The following is a 20,341-nucleotide window of genomic DNA, read 5'->3' as shown; positions in this document are numbered from 1 at the left end:
AGAAAAATGTTAAGGCTCGGTTGCGATTTGCAAAGAAACACAAAAACTGGACTATAGAAGACTGGAAACGTGTTATCTGGTCGGACGAATCCAAGTTTAACCGTTTCCAGTCGGATGGCAAGCAATATTATTGGCATAGGCCCGGTGACAAGCTTCAGAGACATCATGTAAAGCAAATCGTAAAGCATGGAGGAGGAAATGTAATGGCTTGGGGGTGCTTCACATGGTGGCACGTTGTGCCGTTGCACAAAATTGATGGAATAATGAGAAAAGAGGACTATTTAAACATTTTAAAGACCCATCTTCACAATTTTCTCGATAAGTGTGCCTATCCTGAAGGAGATATCACTTTCCAACAGGATGGAGATCCTAAGCACACTGCAAAAATAGTTAAAGAATGGTTGGCAAAACAAAATTTTAAGGTCATGGAGTGGCCAGCTCAAAGTCCCGACCTCAATCCAATTGAAAACTTATGTAACGCAAAAGAAATAATAATAGAATAGTAGAAGAATAAGCCTAAAAATAATATTATTTACTTTATTTTTAAATTAAGCTTAATTTAAAGAAGAGTAAATCTTATTGATGAATTTCAATCCTTAAACTAAACTCCAGAAAGAAAGTGTACTGCAGATTTCAGTTAGTTATCGCTAGTGTGTGTGCCCTATTATGGCAGTGGATGTATACATTTATTTGATTTCTCCGTTTATAGTTTGTTTCGGAATGACATTTTGGTCACACTTGGATCAGCGAGTTTTGGAAGAAGTGATTTTCATTAAGATTTCTTATTTTTAAACGGACATGTGTGATTGGGTTAAGAAAGCAGAGGACCAGGAAGTGTCTAAGCTGGTACCTATATATTTGACATGAATTTTAGTATATTATTTAAAATTTTTGAGTATTTTAGGTCGACCAACTGAACATAGAATCCGGTATTGCTCTAGATCAGAAAGAGAAACGGGGAAATAATAAAAAGGCGGGCACAATTGTTGATGAGAACGAGATCGATTTCGCTGAGTAAGTTCGTCAATACGAGTTTACAACGTATTGAACACATAAAAAATGATAACAAAAATGACTTTTTGGATATCATGGAACCTAATAATTTCTATGTATGGACGCGTTAAAATCTGCTTTGTACCAATGTAAACAAGTGTTGAATAGCTATCTTATATTAAGGGAGGCAGAAACTTTTATATACATATGTAAATAGCTAGAAACATTAACGTAGTTAATGTACAGTGGCTCCAAGCTTATTTCGTGCAAGAAAAAATCGAATTTTTAATTTGATAGTGCTACTAAACCAGCAGAGGTATCAAAAAAATTTAAACGCAGTAATGTTAAGAATGTCGCATATTATTAAAATAATAACAAAAGTTTTTACTAATTTAAAAAACAAAAGAATTTTTCATACAAAAACTAAAAAATAGGGCAGCTCCGACGCACAAGCTTATTTCGTGCAAGCACTTTAAGGGTTAATAACTCTAAACTAGGACTTTTAAATCCATTTTTTTTTCTTAATACTAGTAAAACTATATTAACAAAAGCATATTTATAAGTTTTCGAGGCTGGGGGCACCCAAAAATTACGGATTAACGAGGATTTTCAAACTATGGCGCCACGAATAATAGTCAATAGTTTGTTGAGCAAAGCGAATTAGTCCTTAAACATTTTAAGGATGGGAAAACCCAGGAAATGGTTGCCTCAAGCCCTAGTACAAACCCATACATAACCCAAACGCTTTTTTACGAAAATCGGGGGGCAGAAAGGGGCGGTAATGCACCGAACAAAATTTTTAATGACCAGGAGGAGAGACGTATTGTCCCAAAAGTGAAGGAAAACCCCAAGCTTTGTACCAAATTTTCTTTCAAAATAGTTGAATATTTATTGGCATCCATGATTCCGTCAATAAAAACCAAATTTCCGGCGCCGGACACAGTAATACATGCCCAAACTATAGCATGACCACCGCCGTGCTTAGCCGCTGATTTTTTGTTTTTTGAATGTTGCTCTGTATTGGGACGCCGCCAAACATATTTCCTCCTCTGGGACCCAAATATATTACATTAGGACATTCGTCCTCAAACATAACGTCGTTCCAGACCAAAATCGGACTAGTTTCAAGTTCCCTGGCGAATTTGACGCGCGCCAACTTATTTTTAGCACTTATAAAGGGCTTTTTTCTAGGAACTCGACCATTAAAGTTATGGTTCTGTAAAATGTTCCGAACTGTACCTGGGCAACAATTTTTGCCCATTTCGTTCTCGATCTCCTCAACTATTTTTGGAGCCGATAGCTTGGGGTTTTCCTTCACTTTTGGGACAATACGTCTCTCCTCCTGGTCATTAAAAATTTTGTTCGGTGCATTACCGCCCCTTTCTGCCCCCCGATTTTCGTAAAAAAGCGTTTGGGTTATGTATGGGTTTGTACTAGGGCTTGAGGCAACCATTTCCTGGGTTTTCCCATCCTTAAAATGTTTAAGGACTAATTCGCTTTGCTCAACAAACTATTGACTATTATTCGTGGCGCCATAGTTTGAAAATCCTCGTTAATCCGTAATTTTTGGGTGCCCCCAGCCTCGAAAACTTATAAATATGCTTTTGTTAATATAGTTTTACTAGTATTAAGAAAAAAAAATGGATTTAAAAGTCCTAGTTTAGAGTTATTAACCCTTAAAGTGCTTGCACGAAATAAGCTTGTGCGTCGGAGCTGCCCTATTTTTTAGTTTTTGTATGAAAAATTCTTTTGTTTTTTAAATTAGTAAAAACTTTTGTTATTATTTTAATAATATGCGACATTCTTAACATTACTGCGTTTAAATTTTTTTGATACCTCTGCTGGTTTAGTAGCACTATCAAATTAAAAATTCGATTTTTTCTTGCACGAAATAAGCTTGGAGCCACTGTATGTTGCGTGGCTTATTGTGTGTTCTTATACAGCGGATTGGAACACATTTCGTGCAGTTATAAAATACAATTAAAATTTAAGTGGCGTTTTGATTTAAATGATTTGAGTTTGAACAGAAATCTTAAATTTAAAGCATTATAACTTTTTTAATTATGTAAATAAAACGACTGCGGCGAAAACTTGTGCTCAAACGTTAAAAATACGTAATCTATCATTTAGAAAAATCAACATTTAGAAGTCCAGACGAGTGCAGATAATGTCTCCGGTGTTGCACTATCATAATTTTAATACATACGAGGTGTGTTCAAAAAGTAAGGTGACTCTTCAAATTTCGCGAATTTCAAATTTTTCGATTATCGAAACCTTTTAGAAGTTATACGAGGTGTGTTCAAAAAGTAAGGTGACTTTTCAAATTTCAAATTTTTCAAATTTTTCGATTATCTTCAGTTTTGGGAACAAGAAAAAGTCACATGGGGCCAAATCCGGTGAATATGGTGGCTGAGGCATTATTGTGGTGTTGTTTTTGGCCAAAAAATCCAAATCCTTTGATCCATATTTTTCGATAGCAAAAAATCGCCGAGCTCGCAAAACAACTTGTAACTTTACGCCTCTCACAACCAAACAAAAGAGGATGTTCCATTGAAACTTGGTACAGATGTTAGGGAAGAGTGTACCAATATAACAAAACAAAAAAATCGATAATCGAAAAATTTGAAATTCGCGAAATTTGAAGAGTCACCTTACTTTTTGAACACACCTCGTATACAGTCGGCACATAATTTATACGTATACCCATGAGTATCAAGTTTATTCCTTAATATCTCGAGAAATACGTAACTGAAATTAAAATGTAATATCTCAAATGAAAGATATACATTTCAAGCATATATTTTAAACATAAAATTAACAAGCTTTAACTTAAATACTTTATAATTTCCTTAATAACACGAAAACGTAATTTTTACGCACAAAAATTGTTTAATGATGCTCCCAATGCGAATGGTTTTTTGTCCCATCCAACCACGCCTACAAAACCCGGAAAACCAAAAACGATAAAATTTTGGGAACTATTAGAGCTAGAAAGTTGTGAAACTGTGGCGTCCATAATATTATAGTGTATGTTTTCTTTTGACCTTGTATAACATATTTATGTCAATATCGATTTAACAATTATTAAAAAAATCGGAACAATATTTCCAACACTCGGCAGCGTCACACTCGGCTGAGACGACACTCTCTCTTATTCTCAATCCTCGCTCTCAGCAATTATGCAAGTAAAAGGAACCACAAATAACTTGTTGCTTAGTTTCTTTATACACGATACACGCTTTACAGTTTAATTTACATTTACTCTCAACATCATTATTATCAGAACAAATAGTATTCACACACAACTTCACAAACTACGTCATCAAATGTCGATTTCGCAGGCTATCTTGCTTTCCCACATCATTCAGGAAGACAAACTTACCATACCCGTCAACCGCGCCAAACGCCATGACAGAACACTTCTGGTTCTACACTTGTGCTTACGACTTGACCTGGTATAAATCTCTCAGTAGCTCGAACTCTTCTGCGCAAACCCGCCCATTTGGCTATCTTCGTTATCAAACCACAGTTACAGGCTCTTGCCTACTTGCACCTGTTGCTATAAAATGTAATTCTATTTGGTGCATTGAACTCACGAAACTTCCGACAGGCGAAACTCCTACCTTGATCTACTATAATACGGTTAGGTACCTCAAAAAGTGATATTGTTGGTTTTACAGCCTTAATACCTTAATGCCTTAAATACATAGTATGATAAAAGTGAACAAATTTAGTAAATCCGTCTACTTGTACTATGACATATTCTTTGGTATCATTTTTACCACTCAGCTTTCCACTAATATCAATATGCACAGTATGCCAAGGTATTTCAACTTTCGGAATTGGATGCAATTCTATTTGAATTTTCCCTGTTTAAGGCTTTGCTAGTCGGCATGTTATGCAGTTCTCTACGAATTTTCGTACATACTTGGACATGTGCTCGAACCAATACTGTTCGTAAACCTGTTCTAACGTTTTCTGCCACCCCAAATGCATGATTGCTTCTTGGGCGTGATTTATTACAGACCACCTAAAGGCTCTTGGGATTACAGGTAAACAGCGTGTCTTTCCATTTCTCTGAATTTTCCGATATAGAATTCAGGCCCTTAACTCATACGTCTTCGCTAAACTCTCCTGCATCTCTCCATCATTCAACTGGGCTATAATTTCCCTTAAGCACGAATCACGCTGCTGCTCAGCTACAAGCCAGTTGTCTGTCACCTCTGTCAAATCGATGCGAACTTCGGGTATCCTATTCATTGTCTCACATTCAGTGACAATCGGATTTCTGGATAAAAAATCCACGTGCGCCATGCTGTTTCCTTTGCGCTACTCTACAGTGAAGTCAAATGATTGTAAATATGCCCAGCGTTGCAGCCTTGTATACGCTGACAAGCACTCGCCTCTAGTTCGTAAGAATGATACTTCGATTCTGAGGGCGATGTACATTTGCTAAAAAATTCAATCACTCTAGTCTTGCCGTCTATTTTGTACGACGCTAAACCTATAAATTGTCTCAATTGTGAAATATTCTTAGGTTGAGATAGTCCAGCCAGAGCTTGTATTTTTCGCGGATTTGGTTCAATACTACCGTTCTTGACCATGTAGCCAAGATATTCTATTTCGGTTTTCAGAAAAGAACATTTTTTTTATATATTAAATGAAAATCCTGCTTCCGATAGCGCCCCTAGCACGACTGTCAATCTTTCAAATGCTTCCTCTTTTGCTCTCGCTACTATTACTACATCATCAATATAAACAATTGCATAGGAATACGAATAGGAATAGGAACAAGGCACCTAGTGCTCGCGCTATAGCTCGCTAAAAAATCGAAGAGGCATTCTTCAGCCCAAATGGCATAGATAAAAACTCATACTGGCCCTCAGGGGTTACAAAAGCTCTATGGATCCTGCATCCTGAATCCACTAGCCATATCTAAGCAAGAGAAGTATTTACCCCCCACCGAGTCTGTTCACTTGATCTGATATTAGAGGCAACGGATATTTGTTTGATTTTATCTCTTACTAATTCTTTTCAATCTTACGCTTACGATATGGGCGTCTCTGCACAGTCTTGTTGGCATCCAATAAACGTATTTCTAATTCTCCAGTCGTGACACGTCTGCTCGTCATTCCAATAATAAAATGTTCAGTGTATGGACCAATAATGTTCTTCAATTTTAACTTAACTTTTAAGTGATAGTGCACTTAAATCATAATTTTTATCAAATAGCTCATTATAATATATAATAGTAGTGTTTAATGCACAAAGCGTCTTTTGTGCTGCATAAGATATCAGGTTGGGGGGTGCATAAACTAATTGCAATCTAAAAACTCAGGCGAGAAAAAGAACCGTTTTCCAAGATCTAACATCAGCAACTGCCTTTTATTAGCAGCGGCAAAATAACATAATGTTCTAACAGAGTAATTTACAGAGATTGGTTAATACATGTTAATGAGCTTTGTTTACATTTGTATAGGCAAAGAGAAACAGTATGTAAGACGAAAAATATTGTGAGTTTGACCGAACATCCCGGCCGCCTTGAAAGTATCATCTTTCAACAAGATTGAGAATCCGTGGGTAATACTGCCAGCTTATGCACTGGTCGGCAGCACACCCCAGTGCTGATTCGAATGTGGGCCACTCGAACTAGCCCATCCTTTCCGGGAACAACGGTCTCGACGCGCCCGATCTTCCATCGCTGAGGAGGCAGATTGTCGTCGTGGATGATGACCATGGTGTTAGCCCTGATGTTGGCCGATGGTGTTGTCCATTTGGTGCGCGAGCGTAGTTCCTGTAGGTACTCAAGCGACCACCTTCGCCAAAACTGTTGTTTGCTCGCGGTCACGGCGTCGAATCGTTCCAGGCTGGACGCATGTGTTGATGACACAGTCCGTTCTGGAAGGGCACGAAGAGATTTCCCCACCAGGAAGTGGCCCGGAGTAAGTGCCCCAAAGTCGTTGGGATCTGGAGACAGCGGAGACAATGGGCGCGAGTTGAGAATCGCTTCGACTTCAGTGGTTATGGTGCAGAGCTCCTCGAAGGTGAATCTTGAATTCATCAGTGTTCTGTAGAGTAGACTCTTGGCGCTTTTTACCGCCGCCTCCCAAAGGCCTCCAAAGTGAGCAGCTCTAGGAGGGATGAAATGGAAAGTTATGAAATCAGTTGACAAATAAGACGAAATGACTTCTTGTGTGGCTTTGTCTTGAAAGAACGCTCGTAGTTCTTGAAGATGGTTGGCAGCTCCGACGAAATTGGTTCCGTTGTCGCAGAAGATGTCGGTTGGAATTGACCGTCTGGCGATCATCCGTTTAAGTGCTGCAAGAAATGCCTTGGTTGACAAATCCGAGACGACTTCTATATGGACGGCCTTGGATGCCAAACAAATGAAGACGGCGAGGTAGGACTTTGTTGGACCCTTTCCTCTAATGCGAAGATATGTGTTAAACGATCCGCAGAAGTCGACGCCACACCTTTGGAACGGCTGTTGCGGTAGCACTCGTTCTAGTGGTAGCGATCCCATGAGTTGGTTCTCCAGTTTGGGTCTGAACCGAACGCAGGCGATACAGGAACGCACCACTCGACGAGCCAGGTCCCTGGCGTTGATGATCCAGTATTCCAGACGGATTAGCGCGACTAGAGCTTTCGGGCCTGCATGACAATTCCTCAGATGCAAGTGTCGTACATAAATCCACGCAAAGTGCGATTTGCTAGGCAGTAGCAGCGGATGCCTTTCAGATTCAGGGATGTCGGCGTTCTGTAATCGTCCTCCAACCCTTATAAGAGCATGTCCTGATGAGCTGTCGAGAAAAGGCGTTAAATACTTTAGGTGACTTGTAAGCGGCTTAGCTTTCTGCAGCGAGTGAAAATCTTCAAGGAACGACTGTTGCTGAATATTGTAGACGATGCTGAACAATGCGCGGCGAAGTTCTTCCGATGTAAGCGATGGATTGACAATTTTGACTCCTCTTGATAAGTTGGCGAAGCGAAAGACGTATGCGATGGTTCGAATGCAGTGAGTGTATGAGCTGATGTGAGTCAGCTGTTGGAGAACATGATTGCTGATCACAGCCGTGGTAAATGTGCTCCTTCGTTGCTCTGCTTTGACAATAGTTGGATCGATATCGATGATTTGCGGGGTGGTTGGCCACTGGGACGATGGTTGGGTCAAGAACTGTGGACCTGTGAACCACAGCGATGCTGCCAGCTCAGTTGTAGCAGCTCCGCGCGAAACTATGTCCGCCGGATTGCTCTCACCTGGTACAAATTTCCACTGGCCATCTGCGGTCCATTCTTGAATTTCGGAGATTCGGTTTCCAACGAATGCTGACAGTGTGACTGAGTGCTGTTTTAGCCAGTGAAGCACAATCTGCGAGTCCGTCCAGAAATAGACCGAGAATTTTCTGTCCGCTAATAGAGGCTTCAATTTCGCATACAGTTGGCCCAGCAAATGCGCTCCACACAATTCCAGTTTTGGAAGGGATTTTTTCTTCACAGGAGCCACTCTCGATTTGCCAGTCAATAGCTGCACTGCGACATCTCCCGTCGACGTTTCCGAGCGTAGATACACGCAGCAGCCGTAAGCCCTGATTGATGCGTCACAAAATCCATGAAGTTGAAGTGATCGCATCTTGTGTTGGAGGCAATAGCGGGGAATCGATAAAATTGAGACTGTTTGGAATGATTCTAGGCATTTGCTCCAGGCCGTGTGTATGTTTTCTGGAACGCTCTCGTCCCATTGCAGGCCAGCGAGCCAAAGTTCTTGCAGAAGTATTTTTGCGACAACAACAAGCGGTGAGAGCAAACCAAGCGGGTCGAACAAGGCGGATGCGGTGGACAAAATACTTCTTTTGGTGATACGTGTTGCGTGGTTCCTTGGTATGAACTTGAAGAACAGTGTATCCTTGTGCTGGTTCCAGTTCACTCCAAGAGCGCTGGCTAGTCCCTCGCCACAGGAACTGAGCTTCTTGGATGCATGATCTTCCATGAATCCAACGTAGTTGGAATGCCATTTGGTGAGTGGAAAATGCCCTCGACGAAGAATTTCTGTGACTTGATCCTTGATAATGCGAAGCGTCTCTAAGTCGTCTGCACCCGTGAGTAGGTCATCAACATAGAAAGACGACTTTATGATAGCGGCGCCGATTGGACAGTCAGCTTGATGAACATCAGCGAGGTGGTTGAGGCTACGTGTTGCCAAAAATGGGGCGGCTGCAGTGCCGTAGGTTACCGCATTCAATTGATACGTGCGCAGCGTGTCTTCTGGAAATGCTCTCCAAAGAATGTACTGGTATTTGCGATCAATAATGTCGAGATTTACTTGCCTATACATCTTGGTCACATCTGCAGTGATGGCGTAACGATGAAGCCTGAACTTTAGAAGCTGCAGGTACCAGTCCTCCTGGAGTGTTGGGCCAACTCATAGCAAGTCGTTGAGTGATAATTGATTTGACGTCCGGCAAGAGGCGTCAAACACCACCCTAAGCTTAGTAGACTCACTGCTGGGTTTAAGGACGCAGTGATGCGGGATGTAGTAGTGCGGCTCGTGCAGTTTAGGATGAATAACTGGGGACATGTGCCCCAATTTCTCATACTCCTCCATGAAGTCGCAGTATTGTTGACGAAGTGCTGGAGATTTCGATTGAATGACCGAATGACAGTTTGACGACAATCCTACCAGTGCTGTCGAGACAAGTGGTCTTCTCGTACTGTTCCTCGCAAATAGCATGCTCCGGCTTCTGCAGAGGTGGCGAGTCGACTGCTTCCAGTTCCCACAGACGTTTGAGGTTGACATCAATTGAACTTGCGTTTAAAGCCATGCAAGTGGAAACTTCTATTGGCGCGGTTTGCTGCAGTCGGCCGGTTACGACCCAGCCAAACTGAGTTTTCTGCAGCAGCGGGCCTTGAGGTCCCAGCCTTATTTTCCCTACAGTTAAGGCGTCGAAAAAGGCTTCGGTTCCCAGTAGCAGATCGACGTGGCGTGATTGGTAGAATCTTTCATCAGCGAGCAGCGTATTTTCTGGCAGCTTCCAAGTCGAAACGTCGATGGCCAGATCGGGCTGGTATGAGATTTGTGGAATAATACAGAGATCTGCGGAGAGTACGAAAGATGAAATGCGAGATTTGACAGATACAGTTGTGCAATATTTAATATCTGTTTGCGAATGGCCGATGCTTCGAATTTGGACTGCATGTCTTTCCCTCCGTAAGCGAAGCCGTTGTGCGAAGTCTTCCGTCACGAAGTTCACTTGAGAGCAGGAGTCGAGAAGAGCTCTTCCAGGCCAGTAGGTTCCAAACGCATCCTTGACGAGAACCATAGCAGTGGCAAGCAACACCTGAGACTTCTGGCCAGAATGCGAGTGCGAGTGTGTTGCAGCTTCCAATGGCGGGGCGGTTGGATACGGTTGGTGCGAGCGAGATGAATCTAGCGAATGGTTGTTGTGCAACAGGGTATGATGTGCCTTGTTGCAGGTGCGACAGCGATTTCTCGATGGGCAGCTCGACAGTTGGTGACCTCTACACAGACAGTTAAAACACAGACGGTGTGTTTTAACGACATCAAATCGCGCGGTTGGATTAAGGTCCTTAAACTTGTCACATCCGAGCAATTTGTGTGAGGGTGCGAGGCAGTATACACATGGTGCGTTGGTCAGCGAAAACGACGAATTGTGAGATCTTGCGGGGGGACGAGTCGGTCTTGGCCGCTCCGATCCATGGGATTGCTCGTCAGACAGAAGAAACTGGCAGTGGCGCTCAAGTATCTGCGTGCATTGGCTCCAGGATGGCAGAGTGAGATAATCCAGTGATTCGTTCCATTTTGTTTTGGTCTGCTGATCGCACTTCTCCATGACCACGTAAATGAGCATCGCCTCAGAAATTTGAGCGTCCGAGCCTAGCGATGAAAGGGCACTATATAACGCGGATGCGTTGTCGATTAGGCTGCGGAGCTGTTGAGCACTTGCCGCAGCAGCCGGCGGCAGTTTAAAAATCGAGGCTATCGTTTCGACAAAGATTAGGGCAGGCTTGTCATACCGGTCCTTCAGCCGTTCCAGCGCCTTCGCATAATTTTCTCCAGTGACCGGGAAGGCTGCGACAGCTTCCAGTGCAGGTCCCTTTAAACAATTACGGAGATGATTAAATTTGTCTATATTAGATATTTGCTCACGATTGACCAGTGGCAGAAACGACGAGATGAAGTTCTTGTAATCCTTATGATTTCCATCAAAGCTAGGTAGTGCCAATCTTGGCAGTCGAGACGGCGCGCTGTAGCTTGGTGCAGAGATGTGATCGAAAACTGTGTTGTGCAGATCCTCTCCAAGAAGTTGCTGAATTGCCAACTTCGTAGTTATTTAACTGTCCTCCAGGTCTGCACGTCCACTATCTGTGGATTCCATGGTCTCAATTTCTGATTGTACCGAAAGGGCTTGCTTAAAATATGACTCTAAGATTCCCAAACGGCACTGAAGTTCAGCCGGCGATTTCTGCTCTTCTTCTTCCTTGACATCGACCATTCCTCTTATGCGCGTAATGTTGCGCTTAATATTCGAGCGTTGCCGTTTGAGAGTCTCCAATATAGTCGTTTCCATTGCTGCGACGAAGAATGCGAATGCGAGAACGAGAGTAAAGTTGCGGCAACAACAACGCGGAGCGACGAATGTGGCAATGCCGTGAAGTTAGTTCAAAGCGAAAGCGACTAGAACTCAAAAACTGTACCAGCGACTGCAGTTGGCGATGTAAACAAAACAACAACACTTTGCTGGCGGAATAACGGAGCAAAGGAGAATGAGCGATCGACGCCGAGCTTATAGAGCGGGCGGGCACACACACACAAGCGAAGAGATGTGCGAAGAAGAGCGCGAATAGTTCCGTTATACGAACGACACGTTGCCCTTAGAATTTTCGTGAATAGTTAATAACTTTATTTGTTTATTTATTATTCACTTTCGATGAATGCACTAGGGTTGAATGTTCACCTTTGTATGCGGTTATGACAATGTTGAGTTGCGATGAGCGGGTCGAGCGAATAATTGTTGCGGGCGATACTTCGACAATTGTTTATGAATTAATAAATTGTTAATAATTTGTTTAAACACTGCCCCACGTTGGGCGCCAAAATGTTTAATGCACAAAGCGTCTTTTGTGCTGCAGGTTGGGGGGTGCATAAACTAATTGCAATCTAAAAACTCAGGCGAGAAAAAGACAACCGTTTTCCAAGATCTAACATCAGCAACTGCCTGCGACGTGTGTGCCAGCACGAATGAATCAGCTATCTCCTCGATTTCCATCGACTTCCATTTCGTCAGAAGAGACGTCACCCGCCTGTTTTCGGGCGTCCGTTGAGAATATTTAACAAGATGGCGGCCGGCGTCTCACAGTCGTCGTAGCGAATATACTTCTTAAAATTTTGACCAGGTTATGCCAGGATAGCTGATCTGAACCAGACATTGGGATGCGCTCCCTTCTAGTGCTCCGCTCAGCGACATAACTAGCGCACTGCCCTCCAGGGGAGGCACGCTGCTGCATTGTTTTTAGTATTTCGATAAATCGTAGATTTTGTGCTTCTAACAAAGATCGCCATTCACTATCACGCTGGGCTTGAGCCGATCCCACTCTTGATGTTAGGGGCTGACACATTTGCTGTTCTTCTTCTTGCATTTTAATACTGATACGCAGTGAGTCGCGGTCAACTACGAGCACTTGCCCGTCTTCGAATTCAGAGCCAACTGAACTTTGCTTCCCTTTTTCCATTACCCATGCACGCGCATGACTGGCAAACTTATTACCGTTTACTGAAGATGCTTACAAGAATAAAGGTCATAAGTCACTCGTACTGCGAGTAGCAGGTATATGGCTTGATAACGACACGGAAAATCATAAAAATATTGGAACTTTCGTAAGGGGCTATATTTATGTATGTGCTTGTTGAAGTTACAGATTGGTTTGTATCTGCGTATTTTTTTATTAGTACCTGTTCTCAATTTTAGGTAATGTTTTTTTTCTGCTGCAAAAGGCTGGTCCATATTTATACGGTGTCTAAAACGGTTATTTTTTATGATGGTACAGATCGAAAAACGTATTTTTACTGGAATTCATTTGGTTTTTGTGTCTTTTGGTTATTATAGTTTACAAGAAATATTTTATATCCCAAAGCAGTTCAATAAATGTTAAATCAAAACCTACTTCTTGCATTCGGCGTGGTTTTGTTGCTGAGTTGGTTTGGTTTTGATTTGAACTTGCCACGGTTTATTTATTCTATAGCAATTAAAAACTTTTCGTTGCTCAACATTTTGGTGACCCCGACGTAACCGTGCACTTAAACTATATAATGGAGTCTGGAGCTTAAGCTACTGGATCTGCTGCTGCAAGCAGGGAGAGGATGCTGCGGAGACGAGCAGAGGTGACCTGTAAAGAAATGGAGGCTCTGCATCAGAAAGTCAAGGCTGCGATGCGGACCGAGGACTCAACCGTTATGACCCTCGAGACAAAGGAGAACCGTCTACGTTATTGATTTGCCACGCTTCAGGAAGAGTTGGAGGAGCTTAATTATATCGAAATCGGAAGTGATTTGTATTGGAAATTCTCTCAGCTAGCCATGGACGTGCTCGTCGACATCCAGGTGGAAGTTGCCAAGCGCTCCAGTACAGTTGCTGCGCACTCTACGCTATTGGATGGTGCCAGTGGTGCTGGAATTTCACCCACTCAGTACACGCCTGCTCCCTCATTGTCCCCGTTGCCGATGCCAACATTCAGCGGTGGCTATGCGGAGTGGCCGGATTCCTTTGCCATGTCATCGGCAGTCAGCTTTGGAGACTGTGAGAGATTACTGACGCGAATTATGATGTTGCCCTCTTTTGCGCAGCCGTTTCAGTAATCGACGATTAATATTTCAGGCTCACATCAAAGAGATTCTGCAGCTTAGGGGCAGTCGAGCTGGGATCCGTTGCAACTTTTCGGGAGTTATCCGACCGACGGGACGGCAGACGAAATTCATGGATGTCTCCTCAACCAGATCATCTTTCAAAAGCTGGACCCTGCCACAAAGGCGAAGTGGAAAGACTCTCTCGAAGAAAAAACTGATGACAGCCTGCCAACTTGAGAATCTATGTGTCGGTTTTTGAATCAAAGAAGCCGTACACTTGAGACTGTGGATTTGGTCTTAGCTCCGCATCTGCCAGCGGATCAAGTGAGCCGACGTAGGCCGTTGAATAATCGTTCGTTCATGCTGTTCCTTCTTGCCCAAGTTTTCAAGCCTTGACAGTTGAGGAACGACACGATGAAGTCCAGCGTCTTGCCCTCTGCTTAATTTGCCCCAAGTCTGGACACTTAGTCCGTGGATGCTCATCCGTCCGTGCCCAACGTGTAATCGCCGACATCATGCTCTGTTACATCCTTGCATGGATCCTGCCAATGATGCTGGTGTTGCGACCTCTCGGGCTCCGCCAGCTAACGCGTTTGCGACCCAGTACAGCCACGCTGAAGCAGTGTTCTTGCCAACCGCCAACATTCTCGTTCGTGGCCGATCAAGAGACTTCCTCTTCTGTCGAGCATTTGGTCAGTTAACTTCAGTTAACTTAGTGTTTGCCTGAAGTCTCGCCGATCCACGTATACGGTATACATTGAGGCAGTTGTGCGTCTCTCATCGCAGAGCGTCAACCTGGTCAGAACATTAATATTTCCAACTGGAAGGTTCCAATGTGGTTCTGGCAGATCCCAACTTCCACAAAGCGCAGCGTGTGGTTTTGCTGATTGGAGCCAGCCTGTTTTTTTTTTCGCGACTCCCGTGGCTTGACGTGCAACCCACCTCCCGCCCAACCGACCGAAGGGCGCTGCCGTCTGACGTACGGCTCGAAACACGGGGCTAGATCTGAGTGGATTAGTAAAGATACGAGGAAAGTTAGTTTTGTGCTAAATGGATTAGTATCGAAACTTTCAAAGTGTTAGGAGAAGAGTTAGAAGTAATGTTATAAAGATCATTGTAGTTTGAACATAGTACCCGAATTGCTTCATTTTGGGCAAAGTTCGAACTACAATGCTCTAAGGATAGAGGAATATAGTTTCTATTAATCCTAAGGGGTACATGGTCATTCAAGCGGCCTAGAAGGGCCTGGCTATCAATTTCACTCTTAAGAAGATTATGGATAAAGACGACACCAAGCATCGTCCTACGATTAGCGAGGGATGGCAAATTGACTAGTAAGAGTCTACTTTTATAAGAGGGAAGGTGTATGTTTGCATCCCAGTTGAGACCGCGGTAAGCAAATATTAAAAAATTCTTTTGGATGGATTCAATAAGGCACTGGTGAACCCCATACTGGGGGTCCCAGATACATGATCCATATTCCAGAATCGGACGAACTAAAGAAATAAAAAGTGTTTTGGTAACATAGGGGTCGTTAAATTCCTTCGACCACCTTTTAATGAAACCAATAACTCCTCTAGCTTTATTAACCATAGAGGAAATATGGTCGGAAAACTTAAGTTTTGAATCGAGTAGGATGCCAAGATCTTCAACTGCATTAATTCTTTCCGGAGCTACACCATGCAGAGTATAAGTGGCCACTTTAGGTCTTAGGCGACAGAAGGTCATTGCTTTCCACATAGAACCATTAAGATTTAATAAGTTTGCAGAGCACCAGTTTTGAAAATTATATAAATTAAATTAAATTATTATATATTTAGCTTTGCTTTTATTTATTGAATCTACTCTTAATTTTGAGACTAACAATAAGTTGTCGAATCTTAACATTAAAATTTAACTAACAGTATACTAAGACTGCATTATGGTTGTGCGTCCCTCAGGTCGGTCGTTGGGTGGGTAGGTCATTGGGACGAAGGCGTGATTGGTTGCTCAACCTTGTTAGACCTCTCGCCAGGTGGTTAGGGTGCACCGATAGCTTAGTGAAGTACTTTACCTTCTGTTCTGCGATCACTTCTTTGACTGGTAGAATGTTTAAGTCGCGGTGTATGTTTTCGTTGGGAACGTTCCACGGTGCCCCGGTGATTGTTCTCAAGATCTTCGATTTAACTCACTGAACAATGTCAATGTTGCTATTGCTGGCGTTCTCCCATAACTGGGAGACGTACATCCATATAGGTTTTAGTACCGAGTTGCACAGCAGGATTTTATATTCAAGGCTAAGAGGTGACCTAGTGTTGATAAGCCAATGAAGGCTGCTGGCTTTTAGCTTTAGGTGTGTTCTTTTGGCTTCAATGTGCCGGCGCCATGTGAGTCTTCTGTCGAGATGTACTCCTAGGTAAGTTACTTCGTTTGCTTGTGGGAGTAGAGTGTTGTTTAACGTAATCGGCGGGCAGTTTTGCCTGTTCAGAGTGAACGTAACGTGTTTGCATTTTAGTTCGTTCACTTTAATTCGCCAATCTGCCATTTTTCAACATCGACCATATGACGAGCTAGCTGCGCAGTTGCTTGAATCGGGCATTTAGAACGGCTAAGAATAGCTATGTCATCGGCAAACGTAGATAATGTTAGTCATGTGCTTGTCGGGATGTCTGCTGTGTAGAGGACATATAATGTTGGCTCTAGCACGCTACCTTGAGGAACTCCAGCTCCAACAGTGTAATCATCAGAAATAGCAGCGTTGCACCTTACAAAAAATTTTCTGTCGTGAAGGTAAGACTCTAAAATCTTGTGGGTGCTGTAGGGGAGCATTGTCTTGAACTTGTACATTAGACCTTCTAGCCAGACTCTATCAAATGCTTGAGAGACATCTACAAATATGGCAGTTCAGTACCCTTGTTTTTCGAAAGCGTTCCGAAATTGTGATGTTATCCGGTTGACCTCTTCAATTGTTTCATGCTTTTCACGAAACCCGAATTGGTGTGACGGGATTCCTTCCTGGATTCTCAGGTATGTGTTTATCCGAGTCATTAGGCATTTTTCAAAGAGTTTAGATAGGCAAAAGAGTAGGCTTATAGGTCTATATGACGTGGGGATAGTGTGGTCTTTCCCCGGCTTTGCTATCATTATTATAATTGACTTTTTCCATCTCACTGGAAAGTGGCCAAGTTTTGCGATGGCATTAAAGAGCTGGGTGAGAGTGCAAACGGCGCAGTATGGGAGCTCAATGATCATTTTGGGAGTTATGAGGTCGCAACCCGGTTATTTTTTCGGATTCAGTTGTCTTTTGATGATGTTTACGATTTCGTTTGGGCGAAACTCAATTGGCTCATGTTGAGGCTGGGGCTTATATGATAGAGTCGGCAGCGTAAACGCATTAGTGGCAGGATTTGGTTGGAAGACATTTTAAAGGTGGTTGGCAAACGTGCTGGCTCTTTCTGCGTCACTGCGCGGGTGCAGTATACGGCGGCTAGAGTTAATTGCTTGCCAGTATTTAGGTGTATATTTATTTATGTATGTGGCCTGTAGGTAGTCTTTAGCAAATTTCGTATGATAATGGTACTTAATACGGCTTCTGATTAAAATTCCAGTCCCTGTGTGTTGTTGTGTGTTTCTGAAAGCAGCATTACGTCGATTTTATTGTCTAGTAGGAATTGCGCTAACTCGAGTTTATGCTGCGAAACGCCGTTTGCGTTTCACGTTTATATTCGTAGGGAAGTCATTATTTGGATTGTTGTGAAACCAGCATTTGTATTAATAAATTTTGGTTTCGCATCAGATCTTGCATAGTTGTACGCATAAGCGACATAAACTCCTTCAAAGTTACTTTTTGGCTGCTCCGGCGGTTGATGCTGCTGAGCCGTGTTCGGTTCTTGGTATGCTGAATGCGGCAATGAGCTTTTTGAGGCTGGGGTAGCCAGTCCTGATTTTAAAGCACTTGCGTATGTAACATTTTTGGCAGAGATTATGAGTCCTAGTGAGGATCTGGCTGCAGTCGAGAAGAACACTTCAGGGTTGGACCTGGAGGCTATCAACTGTTTATTTTAGGTGCAGGATTTGACTTTTCAGCTCCTTATAAACTGGGCAACCTCTATAGTTAACAGTGTGATTTCCACCGCAGTTGCCGCACTTTTTCGAGTTGTGGTCATCTTTGCTCGCTGGGCAGTGTGCGGAGTCATAAAGCTCACCACAAACTACACACACCGGGCGCAGTTTACAGTAAGACCTTGTATGGCCAAATTCTTGGCAGTTCGTACATTGCACCGGGCCATTGCGTTTGTGCGGCTCCTCAACCGTAATTCTGCGGTGCAGCAGGAGCTGCAGATTGTATATAGGGTGCGCTTCGTATTTCTTTAGGAACTTAATTTCTGGTTCGAGCTCAACCTTAAAGAGTGGCTGAGGCTTTCTATCCCTGTTAAGGATATTGAAGACTGTCTTAGCGCTAAATCCCTTCTTTTGTAGCGCCTTTGTTATCTCTGCAGGCGATACTTCGGACTCTATGCCCTTAAGTACGGCTTGCAGGCCCTTGCTGCTTTTTAGCTAATACGTGTAAAAGTTCTTTTTTGTCGGTGAGATATTTTGATAATACTCTGTAATTATCTTCAGACTTCGTTTGAACTTTTGTTTCCTGGATGTTGCCCTTTACGAGTGGTATTATGTGGAAGTTGTCCTTGCCAATAAGTTCTATAATTTTGTTGACCACACGTTGGAACTTTTTCTCGTATATAAATAGGCGGGGGCGTAGGCTTCCTTTTTTCGACTTCAGTAGATTCGGCATCATTCTCATAGTCTGCCAAGATTTTAAAACGGTTTGACTTGGTTAGCGTTTCTATTGCAGCAATGTTAGCATTGCCACGGCTTCCTTTTGATTTGGATGTAGATTTGGATCCATACTAGTCTTTCTTTTTCGGACAGCGCTGCGGCTGAAGTACCTTTTGGAAGGGTAGTATCTGGATAAGGTTGCACCCAAGCGGTCTCTAGCCCCTGAGCTTCACCTGCCAAACAAACAGTGAACTAAACGTTACAAGAGAGTTGGAGTTGAGGAATAGCAGTGTAAGCGACAGAGAAAGAAAGAGAGCGAGAATGTGTATGTTTTCGAGATCAAGCCGGTGGGACATGCACAAAAGAGACCGCAGCTGTTATGCCGAAGAGATAGGCGAGAGAGATAGCCACAAGGGCTTTACTTAAATCCGTATAACATCAGTCTACACTTTTTATTAATCTCTTAATTTGTTTTAAGGCCTTTAAATGACTTCAAAATTGCTGAAAATTATATTTTTTGGGCATCAACTTGTCACAGTTTTTTTCAATAATAACAATTTGTTATAAAAATGATCCCTAAGTTGTTATTTTACCCGCTATTCCTAGAGTGAAGGGATTAATTGAAAAGTATTTGACTGGTACAAGGAATCGTTTCCGATCCTATATAGTATAGTATAGTTCGGAATTTGCCTCCGTATATCTTGTTGGTTTCATCAGCAACCGGTTATGTCCACCAAACGCGAAAAATGACTTCGAAACTGCTGAAAATTATATTTTTTGGGCATTAAACTTATCACAGTTTTTTCAATAATAAGTTGTTATTTTACTCGCTATTCCTAGAGTGAAAGGTATTAATTGAAAAGTATTTGACTGGTACAAGGAAGTGTTTCCGATCCTATATAGTTGTTGGTTTCATCAGCAACCGGTAATGTCCAGCAAACGCGAAAAACAATAACTAAGCATATTATAGAGATGACATCACATTTCAAGGTTGTTGTAATTGCATTGGAAACATAGGTCAGAAGGCCTCACATGTTCAGTGCTTTTACCGTTGATAAATTTGCATTACATGGTTCTTGTAGTAACTAATGCCAAAATGATTATTCAAAATTGCTTACCAGAGTAACGAATATCTGTTAATCGTGGCACTTGACTATAGCGCTTCTTCTGTTTTTTATTTCAATTGTTCCTTCTATATTAGGAGTAATATTTGCATAGAGGGCGTTTTGAGATATACACCATTAATTTTTTTACACTAAGCCGACTGAAAAAAAATTTATTATGTATATTTATTTATATATATATTTAAAAAAAATTAAAACAAGAGTGAATGCTTAAATTTAGGGTTGCAAATATAAGATACTCGTTAAAGTCTTATCCAATTTAAAAATAACCATCACCACAACCATATCCACAAAAGGTGGCGCTGTACCTTTTGTCATAAAAAAATGTTTAATAACTGATGGTGACGTCCGTGTGACCAAAATTTCTTAATAAATCGAAAATAATGTTCCGATTTGAAATTTTTTGGTAAATTATAAATTTTAATATTATGGACGCTACAGATTTCGGTTTATGGGCTTTAGAGTGAGCGTTGCCCGGTCAAAAACCACCTCGGTCTGCGGTTTCTAGAAATACGTGATTAATCCTAAATTTCTACCCAATATAGTACCGAGATTTAAGTGTTTTTTGTTTTCCAGGTTTTGTGGGCGTTTGTGTGGGCGTGGTAAA

General features: G+C 42.3%; 1 protein-coding gene across 1 annotated transcript in view; it reads left to right on the top strand.

Annotated features, from left to right (window-relative positions):
- The first annotated feature begins 727 nt into the window (after nt 1-727).
- The window catches only part of LOC108104750 (DEAD-box helicase Dbp80), an 86,268-nt gene continuing 66,654 nt past the window's right edge, over nt 728-20,341 (top strand). The window contains exons 1-2 of the mRNA XM_041817713.1: nt 728-846; nt 905-1,014. Of these exons, the coding sequence (XP_041673647.1) occupies nt 799-846; nt 905-1,014 (158 nt within the window). The 5' untranslated portion in view covers nt 728-798. The remainder of the gene's footprint in view (nt 847-904; nt 1,015-20,341) is intronic.

The sequence above is a fragment of the Drosophila eugracilis genome, unplaced genomic scaffold, assembly GCF_018153835.1.
Source record: "Drosophila eugracilis isolate 14026-0451.02 unplaced genomic scaffold, ASM1815383v1 contig_1040, whole genome shotgun sequence".
Classification (NCBI taxonomy): Eukaryota; Metazoa; Arthropoda; class Insecta; order Diptera; family Drosophilidae; genus Drosophila; species Drosophila eugracilis.
This window is presented reverse-complemented; position numbering and strand designations above follow the sequence as displayed.